At 39.9% G+C, this 14,880-nt stretch overlaps 1 protein-coding gene across 1 annotated transcript in view; it reads right to left on the bottom strand.

Moving 5' to 3' along the window:
• Positions 1–432: 432 nt before the first annotated feature.
• The window catches only part of LOC145983444 (glutamate receptor ionotropic, NMDA 2B-like), a gene marked incomplete at both ends in the record, with an annotated part of 55,231 nt that continues 40,783 nt past the window's right edge, over positions 433–14,880 (bottom strand). Inside the window, one exon of the mRNA XM_083116548.1 lies at positions 433–574. Within this exon, the coding sequence (XP_082972674.1) occupies positions 433–574 (142 nt within the window). The remainder of the gene's footprint in view (positions 575–14,880) is intronic.

Here is a 14,880-nt window from a genome sequence, read left to right as displayed (position 1 = left end):
ACTTGTTTTTATGTAAATTATTCCGATCTTAACTACAGGTTAGCTACGTAATGAATATGCGCTGTTAAATTTCTATTCTTATACAGTCTTTTTACCTAATCGTGTAATAATAATATAATATAATTATTTTAATTTAAACATTATTATTATTATTCCTGAGACAATTGGTTCGAACCCCCCCCCCCTCCGAAACATATTTCTAGAGACGTGTCTGTAGCATCACCATGTGATAGAACACCTGCCAAGATAGAAGCACATTCACGCTCCGTTTTTAAAGTTGAAGATCTTGTTGATCACACCTCGTAATCTTAATTCAAGCTTCTGTAAAGTAACATAAAGTCAGTTCGCCATACACAGACTATGTATTTAGCTTATACTGTACTATGTGCATGTAATAAATCTGTATTTAAAGAAAGAAAAGCCACAACTTACCTCTTCCCATACGAGCTGTGATGACGATTGCTGATGTCTTAGGTTTACAATTTTCAACTCCGCATTTTTAAGGCTGCCATCTTGGTCGAATTCTAACCTGGGTTTCCCTGAATTCACTTCCACGCTGACCTTCTTCAGTAAACTGAAAACAAAAATTGGAAACAACAATAACCTCAAATTACAGTAACATTCATAACAAAGTTCAAATAAATGTTACACAGAGATTCATGGGAAATTACTCGTGGAAGTCTTCTACAAGTTGAAATCAAACCAAGGTTTATGTACAAGGTTCATTCAATAATTAACTGGATAGTACTATTAAAAATTTAAAATAAGACCGTGATTGTTATATGCTTGTTATTCTGTGAAGGCATCTGTAAGCTATTCATAGCTGGGGCTGGCACGCCTGCCTTGCGCAAGGGACGCTGCGAAACAGTTACACAAGATGGCGGCACCCTAACAGGAGTGCTCCAAGCTGGAGCAGCAAAGTGTCGTGCGATTTTCGTTGAGTGAAGGCTTGAAACCGATAGAAATTCATCTCCTCAGACAGTTCAGTACGGTGACAACTGTATGAGTCGCTAACAAGTGTACGAGTGGGCTGAGAAGTTCAAACAGGGCATAACCAGTGTTGAAGATTCTTCGCGTCCAGGTCGCTCTGTCACTCCAGTCACGGAAAGCAACATTGCTCAAGTAGAGGACTTGATACGGGAGAACCGGCGTATTACTGCCAGTGAAATTGCTTCCCAGATGGAAATAAGTGTAGAATCAGCCCACCATATCAGTCATGACATACTGAGGTTCAGGAAAGTGTGTGCGAGGTGGATTCCGAAACATTTGACACCGGAAATGGAGGAGAGACTTGTTGATGTGTAAAAAGTACCACATACTCCAAACTTTTCCGCGAAAAAAAACTGAAACCAGCCATTCTGCAGAGACTACGTGGTCTGGTGTCCACTGGTGTGCTCTTGCTCCAAGACAATGCGAGACCACACACTGCCACTGTCACATTGTCTACCATCGAGGACCTAAAGTTTAAGTGCTTACACCACCCTCCATGTTCGCCCGATCTCGCACCTTCCGATTTCCACACCTTTGACCCACTGAAAGATGCACTAAGTGGATCGAGGTCCCAAAGTAACGACGAAGTCCGGTCAGCGGTGCATGAGTACATGTATACTTAGCACTTAGTGAGTTGTGAGTTGTTGACTATGGAAGAATATGAAGGAAGTGAACGACTGCGTGCGGAAGAGCAGATATAGTTATTGACTGTGTAAGGATACTAAAGTAAACTGGCACTGGAGTGAGAAGAGACCCAATTAATGACTGTGGGGGGGGGGGATGAAAAGTTAGAATTTGGCTGCGGAGGAGAGAAAAGAGAAAATTATTGAGTATGGAAGAGGAAGGCAGTGAACGGCTGGCTGTACGAAGACGAGAACACAGAGGTAAGAGTTATTGACTCTAATGGAAGAAGACGAAGAGAAAGAACAGCTGGCTGTGGAAAGAGCAGAGAGTGAGTGACTGTGGAGAGAGAGAGAGAAGGAAGTGAACAATTGACTGTGGAGAGAGAGGAAAGTGAGTTATTGACTATGGAAGAGACGAACGTGAATGACTAACAAGAGAGAGAATAAGATGAGTTATTGACTGGAAATAGAAGAGGGTAAGGTATATGTGAAGAGAGAGATGGAAATCATAGACTGTGCTGAGAGAACGATTAAGTGAGTGTACAGAGAAGAAGAAGTAATTGAAGAGATGGAAACGAATAGCCACCTGTGTCGAACAAACCAATGGTTTATTTTAATTGTAGAAGCATAAATGCCTATTTGGCAATCAATATATTGTAATACAGTAGGGTTTAATGAAACCTGGAGTAACTTAGTTATGCACTGTTATTATTCTAGTCCCTGATATATTATTAACGCTCGTAATTTGACGAACTGGTTTTTGGGAAGTGAAAATATACATAAACAGGACATCCTTAATTCTTATTGATAGTGATGTTTTATTCTTAATCTAGATGCAGCAACTGTAAGTTCTATAGCAAAATTATTTGTAAGAAATAAGTTACATTTTAAGGAAGGTTTCTTTCGAAGATAACAATGAAATTAGATGTAACAGTGTAATTTACTTTGCACTTAAATCATTCCGACAGGGCTAATTTTAGATTGTGTTCGTAATTTTAAAAAATGCGTACCATCTAGTGGCAAGAATAAACCTACGCAAAAGCAACTGGCTATAGAATGAAAGTGAGTTATTGACATGGAAAGAAGCGAATTTGATATGAAGGAGGAGGTTATAGTATATGTGAAGAGAGACAGATGTAAATGATAAGACTGCCTGTGCTGAGAGAACGATTAAGTGAGTGTACATTATCCTTCCTTGTCTTTGACACTTCCATTCCAGCACACTTGTTATTTTGTATAATTTCATATAATGGGTGTCCCAACAAGAACGCCGGACTTGAATTGCACCACTGTCTTGTTGTTGTTGTGTTGGTGGTACTGTTCTTCTATATTTAAGTACTGATGTCTTTCATTTGTTGTCTTATTTGAATGGTGTAGATATTGAACACTTGTGGTTCCAGCAGGATGGTGCCACCTCCACATTTCCGACGACACAATTGCCTTGCCTGGCCGAGTCCTTTCGCGCAACGGCGTCCAGAACTGACCAGCCAGGTCATGTGACTTGATACTCTCATGCCCGTTTGCAACTTGGTTATGCACTGTTATTCCTCTAGTCCCTGATATATTATTAACGTTGTTAATAAGACGAAAGGGTAATTTCTGTTGGTGCACCAGAAAATCAGACCATTGGTGTGTTAATTCTGAGTTTACCCTCACTCGGGAGTAAATTAATTATGATATAACCATTATTAGGTTTGCAGCTCATAAATTTGTGCCTTTATTCCACAGCCTCGGGTGCCGAAACCGCTGTTAGGTTCGGTACTTTCTCTCTTCTGACTGCTCTCAGTCTCATAACTTGACTTCGGATTTCAGGTTTTTAACCTATTTTTTTCCTTTGCAGGTATGTAAGAAATAATGAGTTATGTCAGCGTTTCATTAAAATGCGCAACAACTGATGAAGTTTTATAGTGCCTAAAAAACTATTTTGCTTGTTAGAACCTATTTTAGGTTTATTCATCTAAATCAAGTCTTTTAAAAGTTTTTTTTATATATTTTTAAAGGTTTTACAGGATTTTTGTGTCGCACAGAAGCATTTGCTTTGTTTGGTCACGAAACAATTGAATGACGAACGTGTTTGAAATGTACTCTCTGTCGATTTCCCTTCCTCCAAGTCCATGGTGATTTCTCAAATGTCTGGTGCCACTGTTACCTGTACAATCCAAAGTGGTCTGATCGGTGTGGTCTTGCTCACTTTCGCGTCACTTTGGTGCTTTGTGGCATTCACGCCTTGCAAACTAACATTTCAGATTGAAGTTTGCACCACTGACTATGTTTTTGTTGAAAGATTATTTTCAGCATATAAGATGATCCTCACAGACAAAATTGCTGAGTTTGACTGTGGATAACATGATAAAAGATTGTTGCCTAACTTTACCGCAAAGAGTGGATTTTAATAACACATTTCCAATGGTAAGTTCTGCCATTGCCGTAGGGTTAGGCAACACATATAACGTTATACAAGATATAGGCGTCCCGTTTTCATTGCCGGTGACTATACCTAATCATCATTTTTCAGGAATTTTGAACTATTTTAAGTTTCTTTGAACCTACTTCAGGATTTTTCGAGCCTAACGTAAGATTTTTAGAAACTATTTTAGGGTTTTTAGAGCCTATTTTAGGAAACTATTTTAGGGTTTTTAGAGCCTATTTTAGGAAACTATTTTAGGGTTTTTAGAGCCTATTTTAGGAAACTATTTTAGGGTTTTTAGAGCCTATTTTAGGAAACTATTTTAGGGTTTTTAGAGCCTATTTTAGGAAACTATTTTAGGGTTTTTAGAGCCTATTTTAGGAAACTATTTTAGGGTTTTAGAGCCTATTTTAGGAAACTATTTTAGGGGTTTTAGAGCCTATTTTAGGAAACTATTTTAGGGTTTTAGAGCCTATTTTAGGAAACTATTTTAGGGTTTTTAGAGCCTATTTTAGGAAACTATTTTAGGGTTTTAGAGCCTATTTTAGGAAACTATTTTAGGGTTTTTAGAGCCTATTTTATGAAACTATTTTAGGGTTTTTAGAGCCTATTTTAGGAAACTATTTTAGGGTTTTTAGAGCCTATTTTAGGAAACTATTTTAGGGTTTTTAGAGCCTATTTTAGGAAACTATTTTAGGGTTTTTAGAGCCTATTTTAGGAAACTATTTTAGGGTTTTTAGAGCCTATTTTAGGGAACTATTTTAGGGTTTTTAGAGCCTATTTTAGGAAACTATTTTAGGATTTTTAGAGCCTATTTTAGGAAACTATTTTAGGGTTTTTAGAGCCTATTTTAGGAAACTATTTTAGGGTTTTTAGAGCCTATTTTAGGAAACTATTTTAGGGTTTTTAGAGCCTATTTTAGAAAACTATTTTAGGGTTTTAGAGCCTATTTTAGGAAACTAAAAGCACACTTTTTAGAACCTAAAAATCTGAGGTCTACTCATAACTTATACAGTTAATTAGCAAAACTTTCCATTACAAAGGTGAAGATATATAAGGTATTTTTAGATATAAACTGGCAAGTTTGACAGTAAAATTATGTATGCCTTCGAATGTCGATGGACGAATCAAACTTGTTGTAATAACTACATAAATAATGTTATACAGGGTGTCCCAACAAGAACACCGGATTTATTAACGTGAAAAAATCATCTTATATTCATGAAATAGCACGGTACTGAGCCGCGGTAGCTCAGTCGTTGGTCAGTCTCGCGGAAGCAGCCGTGCGGGGAACATCGTCTCGAGTCGCGCTTGAAGCTTGGTAGGTACGTGGCCGTGTGCTTGTGAGTAGGAGGGAGTATTAGTTAAGAGTCGAATCGAAGCAATTCTTACTGCTGTAGAATGGAAACACGTTAAAGTTGTCATTTTCGAGTGCACAAAAGAGACCCACGTCAGTGAAGTTACACCGATGGATTAGTGAAACGCTTGCTCTCACTGAAGACCAGGTTCTAAGAATTCAAATTGACCATTTTCGTAAGTTTGTATACATTAAACTGGTATCACACCTCTTAGGTGAGCGAATATTATTGAAGTGTGGACGAATATTGGTGTTTCGTGATGAGGATGGTGATCATGATGTACGACTGGAATGAGCTGACAGAATATCCACTTTAGTGCGACTACATGTAATCCCGATGGAGGTCGCCGATGAGGCAATAGCTACGGTACTCGTCAAATATGGCTAAATGCAGTCTATCGACGACGAGACTTACTCGGACGAACATATCTATCGTATCCGTACGGGCATAAAAGTGTTGATGATGGTATTGAAGCAGTCAATATCGTCTTACGTCACGATCCAAGGTGCGATATATATTGGGTCACATATTATGGGCAGCAGCCTTCTTGCAAGATCTATGACGAATTGACACACGCAGTAGCCACGTGTCCCCAAAGACGACGACGCACTAGTCCTACCGTATTAAGTGCAACCTCAGCCCAAGCGAGCACCTCTACGAACAATCAGGAACCCAGCACCTATATTCCTTTTCCGGAATGTCTGGAGTAGCGACGCGCAGAGGGGAAAGCTTGTGGGCGGGGCCAGACTAGGTGGGGAAGGGTGCAGAATGCAAGCCTAGTAGGCTTGCGAGCTGTCATGTTTACTGCAGAACTACTGGACCAGTCGAGTCGCCCCCTCTCACGCGGCCCCTCCCCTCCGCGCGTTCAATTGACGAGGCACACACCCACAACGTGCGCGCAGAACGCGTTCGCGTTCTCTTACTCCAGATATTCCGGAAAAGGAACATATGCCCAACGTGTCCATCGACCACCTACTCTACTAACAGTCAAAGAAACACAATTGGACTCGCGACCCACAGTGTTGTCACTACCAACCAAAACGAAATTGAGTCAGAATACAGAGGGTAACGTACCAACAGTATCAACGGAGCAAGCACTGAAAGACGATCCTGCAGTGGTACCCGTTTCGGGGAACAACGCGACTGACGAAACCGTGGAAACTTCAAAGTTATGGGCTGATGAAGTGGAACGAGAAGAAACTGTGAAAATGGAACTATATGATGATCTACCAGAGGGTGACAACCAAATGAAGTGTGAAGAACTGATGAATGCACAAGACAATTCTGTTATACAGCTGACTACAGATGAAGCCCAAGCCCTGTGAAGCCTGTTTCTGTTTCACGGGCCCCGTTGAAGGATGCTACCAGAAGGAAGCTACCCATGGAAGGACAGGAGAAGCAGCAGAAGAAGCAGAAGCGCAAGAAAAGTTCTCAAAGGGATGCGGAAATCAACCCACCGACCAAGAAGAGTGATGACCCTCCCCAGTGCGAATTACCCGGTCCCATAGTGTTAATAATCTAGGTCTTAGTGTTAGTGCTAGTGAAAGTAAATTACTTCATGAAAATTAATGATGCGTGTGATAGTGTTACTGCTTTATTGTGTTAACGTCTGGTATAATGTATACAACAAGCTCCTTGACAGTAAGGGGGCTATAGCGTCCCTGATAAGGTTTAGGAATACCCACTTAGCTATAAATGCCAACTAACTGCTACGTCCTGGACATATGTCTCAAAACTCGTGAGTGTAATCTGTCGCACAAGCGAGAGGAATATAACAGTTGATGACCCTCTGTTTCCCACCTTCAATTATTACCCAAGAATGAAACAGAACGGTGTACAGTGGTTACTGGGGCATTATGTTTGATTTGCCTCCACCTGTCAGCAACCTGACTTTCACGCACAATTTGTGAATTACTTACATCACATATTTCAAACTATGTCGTCAACCAAAAAGAACATATTTTATGCCAAATTCTTAAATGTACTGTATCCTAGTATGAAATAACCTTCAAATGTAATCATAAAATTAGTTTGTTCCATGCAGCTGTAAATAGTTAAATCAAGTAATAATAATAAAAAAGTCGTTATGGCGTCTGACTACCATGCGAGAGACCCGGGTTCGATCCCCGGCGGAGGAGAACCGGGATTGTTTCCACCTCTTCAAGCGACTCCGGCGCCCACCAGCGTCGTATAAAGTTGGTACCTGGAGGAAACTCTCGGGGGTAAATGGGCGTGGTGCTGATCACATCACCCCAACCTTCGGTCTTGATCAAGAAAGTGTATGGCCTAACTCCACACGCCTTCACACACACAGTACAGGGGAGCAATATTTCTCCATCATTACAAAGGGTACATATGCCAGTTTAGCATGAAAAATAATATCAGTCATATGTACCCCACGACTTGCTCTGCATGTAGTCACTCTATAGACGAAATTATTGCTGATTCTTGCACAGACGTGCTCCTCGATTTGGTAGAATTTCCTCCGTGAGTTTGGTCGGGGATTGTTTTCATAAACGTGCGATTTCACAAACTCGACCCGGAAATTTGTCGTGCAGGAAGGCAATCGTCTCGTGCAAGGTGTGGCAGGTGGCGCCATTCTGCTGGAACCACAAGTGTTCAATATGCACAACATTCAAATAAGATAATAAATAAACGACAACAAGACAATGGTGCAATGCAAATCCGGCGTTCTTCTTGAGACACCCTTTATGTGAAATCTACTCAATAAATCAGTGTTTATTTTAACGTGCACCTATTTCTCAGGTTCAACGTTTCAGTTTGTGTGCATATTATCTTCCAATCCCCAGGGTTCCTTTCTCGCTTTCTCCCTTTCTATTCTTTGTCACTTCCATTCCAGCACACTTGTCATTTGTATACTTTCCCCTTCACATCCCTTTTTCATTTTGTGCAGTTTCATTCTTGAAAGTTCCGGCTAAATAGTCATCTGTCCTTGGCCCATGCATTGTTTTCGTTGTTATATGTTGCCAGTGTGTGCGGCCGATTGTAGTTAACGTAGAGTGCTACGAAGTTTAGGATACCAGGCACTGTGCGAATTAAAGTTTTTGCTTTTGGGGGATGCCCACTCCAAGGTCTCCAGCAGGATTTTTTCTTAGGGCGGCACAGTAAGATTTCATATCTTGCTCTTCTGACATAGAAACTTGTATTTTTGTTTTGTTGTTATTATTATATTATTAATATTCCTATATTATTATTATTATTATTATTATTATTATTATAACTTTATAAATCATAACATTCAAATTTAATTTAAAATACGAGGGATGATCGAAAAAAAAGGTTACAAAGCCTATTATGGCATATGTGTTAGACATAGCTGGAAGATCAACACACCTGATGATGGAGGACACTCAACACTAGTCCTCGATGTAATCACCTTTTTTGTTCAAGCATTTGTCACAACGGTAGATGAGGTTTTCCATACCGGTTGCACAGAAATCCGCGTCAAGTTCTCGTAGCCACCGTGAGGCAGCTCTTTTGACATCATCACATGTCAGATAATGGTGGCCAGCCAACCAAATTGTAGTCCCAGCTCAGCTGATATTGAGCGTAATATTCTTGTTCTGTCCTCACGAATACACTCATCCACAAGGGCACAGTTCACGTCAGTGGCTGAGGTACTTGGTCTACCGCTGTGTCGAGGATTGTCATTAACAATACTGTCCGTCCTTATTTGAAGGCACGACAACACTTCGCTACATGTTGCCTTGACATTTCCCCCTCCCCATACACCTCCACAATCTGCCTATGAATGTCAGCAGGTGAAGTGTTTTTGGCCCACAGGAACAGCACCACTGGCCTCACTTCTACTCTTGACCAATTTTCTAGACACCATTTTAAATGTCCGCTTTTCAGGTATACATGGTCAGAATCCGAAGTCCTCAAACGCGCAACAAGACAAACATATTATTAATTTACACATAAATTTTCTTTACGTTACAGTGAATAAAACGAAAGTTATATGCTTTGTAACCTTTTTTTTCGATCATCCCTCGTACTTTGGCGCTGTATACAAGTTCAAACCAATCTGCTATCTAGCGTAACATACCCCATAGGTACGAGTAGAATCTTGCCCAGACTTGTCAGAACTTGCTTCTAGATTTTGTTGAGAAGGAGGTTTTTACACAAGAAGCGGCCGTGGCTCACCTTGGGGAAGATGAATGAAGGCCAAGGGCAATATGAACAAAAACAGGTAATCTAGGAAGCGAGGAGTATTTTGATTGTCATCACTGAGAGGAGTGACACTGCTAGAGGAGAGAGTATTTGTACCGAATGTATCCCTTTTCCTGTAATATGCCATTCTCAGTCAGAAGGTTGGGGACTTAAACAACTGTCATGTCATTTACTTGCTGAAGCCCCGTTTTCATTACCACAAATTTGTCGCGCAACATGACGCGCGGCATGCGATGCGGCATGTGCCAAGCATTTGTTGAAATGGAAACTGTCTGCAACATGCCGCGGTGCAAGTGCCGGGGACAAAATTGCCCCAAACGATTTTGACGCACAACATGCGTCGCGGACAATGGAAACAGCTTGCAGCATGTTCATGGGGCAAGGGCATGCGCACCAGAGTAGAAACAGACGACAACCGCATGCTCGCTGTTCGTACTGAAGCGGCGTCACGACACAACATCCTGTTATTTGAGTGTAGTTGTTGTAGTTGGTTGTCTAGTTGTACGTGAGTGTTTGTTTTGTGGACAATATGGAGTGGTCGAAAGATAAAGTAGTAAAACTTATGGAGCAATATGAACAGGAGTCAGTGTTGTGGAATATCACCAGTCGCGACTGCCATAACCACAAAACTCGCCACAGCTGTATTGTCCATCTTTACACAAGTTAAATCACCACAAAATTATTACAATACAACAGAAGAAACGCTGAACTACTCTCAAGCACTGCACACGCTACACTGCGGTCCTGCACTGCGAATTTTGCAGTAGTAGTTTTGAATTGGAAACAATGCACTAAATAACGTGCAACATTCGCCGGCGCATGTTGCGCGTCATGAGTCTGGAACTTGTCAGAATGGAAACTAGGACTTATTAGTTTAGTCACCTCACATCTGGCCCTTTTAGGGCCGTCGCAGCAAGCAAGTGTTGTAATTTAAGGATAAGCTACATCCCATTGTTTCGTTTCCCCGTTCTGCAGGGTAGAACGTTACGTTGTGGAGATGCGGGGCTACACCCTTACACCCTTTCGATAAACATCTATCACTTTGTAGATAAAAAAGTTATTTGCCTCTTTGTACTTTTTCACAACACAGATGGAGAGATACCTCTGATCCATGATTTTACAATCCGAAGTGTAGGCCTACTGAAAAAAAATGTAATAATCGAAAATGACGAGGTGTGAATTATCGAGGTCACATGCCGACTATTCGTAATCTCGAACAGCCGAGAAATTCCAAAGAATCTTATTTAAAAGAGGCGAATTCTTGATATTTTCTACACTACACATGTCTGAAATTTCGTGAAATTAACAGTACTTATTCCAGAAATGCAAAATCAATCACTTGAAGAATAAAATGTATTCTTATTTAATAGTGTGTACAATTCGAGATTTAGACAACATAGGGAATATGTTACGAGTCAGTAAACTAAACTATTGTCCTGTGGTTCTAACCTTCAATATTGGATCTAACATAGGTCACTAAATCTTACTTATACCCTGTCCCAGCTAACTGTGGAGCAGGGCCGCGCATAGCGGCAGAGAAGAAGGAGGGAAATTGAGTGAGCCAAGCCAATGCGAAGCAGGGAAATTAGGTAACTCCAGTCGCCTCCCACCCCTCCATTACGCAATACCGTTCCTCTCAATGTTCATTGGTGGAGGCGTCTTGCGTCACTACTTGCGCAGAGACTTGTTCTCGTTCGTCTGCTCCACAGATAACTGGGATAGGGTATAGTACATGTATGACGTAATTTAGAAACAGTGTATTTACATTCTTATTCATGTCCAAATATTATTAGAATGATTTAATCAAGAAGACTTAGGTGGGCAGGCCATGTGGCACGAATGGGAGAGGAAAGAAGAGTTTACAGGATTCTTGTTGGGAAACCTGATGGTAAGAGACCTGTAGGAAGGTCAAGACTAAGATGGAGGGATAACGTTGAGATGGACCTGAAGGAAATCGGTAGGGATGGAAAACAGTATATAGATCTTGCTCAGGATAGGGACAGACGGAAGGCCTATGTTGCTGCAGCCATGAATCTTCGGGTTTATGAAAGCTACAGAGTGAGTCAGATAGTATTTACATTCTAAGAAAACCCAATCTCGTACAAAAGGGGCTATCGAACTAGTAACACGGAAAACTTGTCTCAACTTGAATTTCCATTGCCAGGTTCCAACTTAATGTCCAATTAACCACCTAGATTATTGTGAACACTTGAATATATATTTGGTGAGGTTGGCCAGTTGCAGAATAGTCCTCCTTTAATCCACAAGGCTGCTGCATACTTTTCGGCAGGGAAATCTTTGATGACTTGACAATTAATGGATACGAATAATTTTTCAGTTGTGCTTTTTGCAGGGAGACAAAGACAACCCTACCAGGGATAAAAATGATTTATTTTGCCTTGGATAAAATGTTTTGTGTGTGGGAGGGGGAATCTCTGGCATTCCCCCCGTCAATTCGGACACTGGTCCCAGGTTCGAAACCTGGTTAACGCATTGTGTTATTTGTTCCTTCATATATTTCATAAATACGACATGGACATTATTGCGAATCGCCTAAAGTGCTATTAAAGCGTCATGTAGTAACCTAAATACAAATGTGTCAGTTTGTATGTTCTTTCATTTTTCATCTTAGTTCTTTACGAGATAGAGAAATCCAACACAACAATCGTTATGCTGTCCAGTTTTGATTTTTGCATCCCGAATTGGTTGGACAAATACATTAACTCATCCATGCCTTACTCAAGGTTTGAACCTGGTATCTTCAGCTTCACAACGAAGTCCATTACTTACACAAAGAATAATCGGGACTGGTCTTGGTTTTAAAGTAGGTTCCGAATCACTGTGCAATGTGCCTCAGTATATTTTTCGCAGAAATGTATTAGTGATTATTTGGAACGTATTTTTGCTTTAGAAAACTATGATATCTATTAATTTCATACTTTCCAAGATCCGGACATTCATATTATTCTGGAACTTTACTTATCGGCTCTCGCCTTTGGTGCAAGAGGTTTCGGGTTCGTTTTCTTGTTGGAGCTCCAAAATTTCGATGTTGACCCAGCAATAGTGACGTCAGTTGTCACATTCCTGGTAACTCTTCTAACCCTTTACTCCAGTAGTCGAGAACATCAAGACTCTAATGGTCTTCAATGAAACGCATCTCAAGTTAGTTTTCTTGGAAGAATCCAACCAAGATTGTAAAGTTAAAATAAATGTTTATTATTCCACTGAGACACTTATAACGAGCAGGTAGGTAACTCGAAAGCCGGAACTTGAAGTATTGTTTCTCGTAGATAAAATTATACTAACTTGAAGATCAACACATCAACTCTAAGGTGGCCCAAATCTAGGTTTTTCAGAAGAGCGGCTTAAACCTATTTCACTTCTTCCTAGGTTGGAACCATTCCTACGTGGCCAATCTAAGTTTTACAGAAGAGCGGCTTAAACCTATTACACTTCTTCCTAGACTGACACTCACCCCTTTTAAACCCAAATGCGTCGTATTTATACTCAAGTTTCCAGCCTCGAACTTCGGCCTTAGGTAATTTTCTGATACAATATTCTGAATTATAACAGATAGATATTTAGAATATACATAGTTTTGCTTTGAGTTTACATATTCATTTGAATTAAAAATTATTTCTTTAACGTTGATAAACTTCTTACATTTTGGAAAAAATACAAATTTAAACGTTCCGGCATTATCTAAACACAATCTGGTTAGTTCATTAACATTGGTAAGCTTTGATTGGCGGGTTTATATTTACATCATAGCATTATGCATGTTGCGTTAAACGAACTTCATTAGTATATTACATAAAGGTTAATTCATTGGATCATAAATACGCTGGTTGGTGCGTTCACGTTTACGTCACAAACTGAGTTATACAACATGTAAATTTATAAACATTATAAACATTATAAAGCAATCTTTTAACATGAACATTCACAATCATAATGCAAAGTTACAAAATGTGCAAGGGTGTAACACAGTTGGGAGCGATTTTATAGAAACACTACCAGACACCTTTCTCGAAAGCGAGAAAACAACGGAGATGTGACTCGAAGCGTTGACAACATGCCACCCAGCGAATGTCCCTCCCTTTCCTTCAACTTGCTATTGCGCTATAGTTTACTGTCGGATTAAAAATTATAGATAATCGAGTTTGGATTACAATTAACAATTAACCAGGAGTCCTACATAAATACGAATTACATTAAAATTTATCTTAAGCAATTCTGTGTTAATCTATATTAACCAATTTGTTTTTTGAGTATGCCTTATCTTTTTATCGTCGTGAGAACAAAAGAAAGCGCCTGCTTCTTTGAGTATTACAAAGGCTCGCTCTCTTTGAAGTTCTGTAAATCAATAACGGATTGTCCGATCGTAATGAAGTTTTAGTACACTGCAAGCAGAAACGTTTTAAACCCAATTCTTGATTTCAAAAAAATGTTCTTACCAATTTTGCGAAACAACTTTTTCCTAGTATTGGGTAGTCCTACAAATAGAGGAAAATAACCAAACCCGGACCCCACTCCCTAAGCCGGACCCCCTTCCTGTTTCCGTAAGTAGGTGCTGCCGCGTGGTGGCAATGGGCGAAACACGTCAAGAATAACGAAAAGATTGTGTAGGGAAGGTATCAGCAGTAACGTGCAAGTATCAGGTGCTGTAGTCCGCCATGACTTGTTTTTGTGTGAATGAAAGTTTGTACATCGGTGCACAACAGTTGGAATTTTGATAATTGTAGCAATCTTGTTACAATTTAGACACTAGTAAGTATTGTACTTTGAAATTATGGTGATGGTTTGTTTGAAGATACGTGTAGTTTTATTGTATAAACAATAAGACTCCACGAGTAAAATGCCCTAAGTAGGACCCCTCAATGAATACCTAACTTTACAATTGTAATTGAAGCAAAGGATCGTTACTCGTTAGTAAAGTCCTTTTACATATTGTTTCAGATGTTCAAGGGAAAAGGCAATGCAGCAAAACCCAAAACGTGTCAATTGACGCATATATTTTGATTTCAATAACACGTTAACGTGCATAAACTGCAAATGATGCACCTTTTAGTGTGTCGAAATGCACATAGAAATATATAAATGGGTATTTTTATCAGATGAAGTTCCCTGTGATGCACTAAAATGCATCAATTTGGAAGATGAGACAAGATCATTTCGAAGATAACAAAATTACACATCTATCTGTGTCAATTGATGCATTCAAAAGGGAAAGTTTGTTATCTTCGAAATGATCTTGTCTGATCTTCCAAATTGATGCATTTTAGTGCATCACAGGGAACTTCATCTC

The sequence above is a fragment of the Lepisma saccharinum genome, unplaced genomic scaffold, assembly GCF_977018435.1.
Source record: "Lepisma saccharinum unplaced genomic scaffold, izLepSacc3.1 HAP1_SCAFFOLD_964, whole genome shotgun sequence".
Lineage (NCBI taxonomy): Eukaryota > Metazoa > Arthropoda > Insecta > Zygentoma > Lepismatidae > Lepisma > Lepisma saccharinum.
Note: the sequence above shows the minus strand (reverse complement) of the source record. Positions and strands in the feature narration are given on the sequence as shown.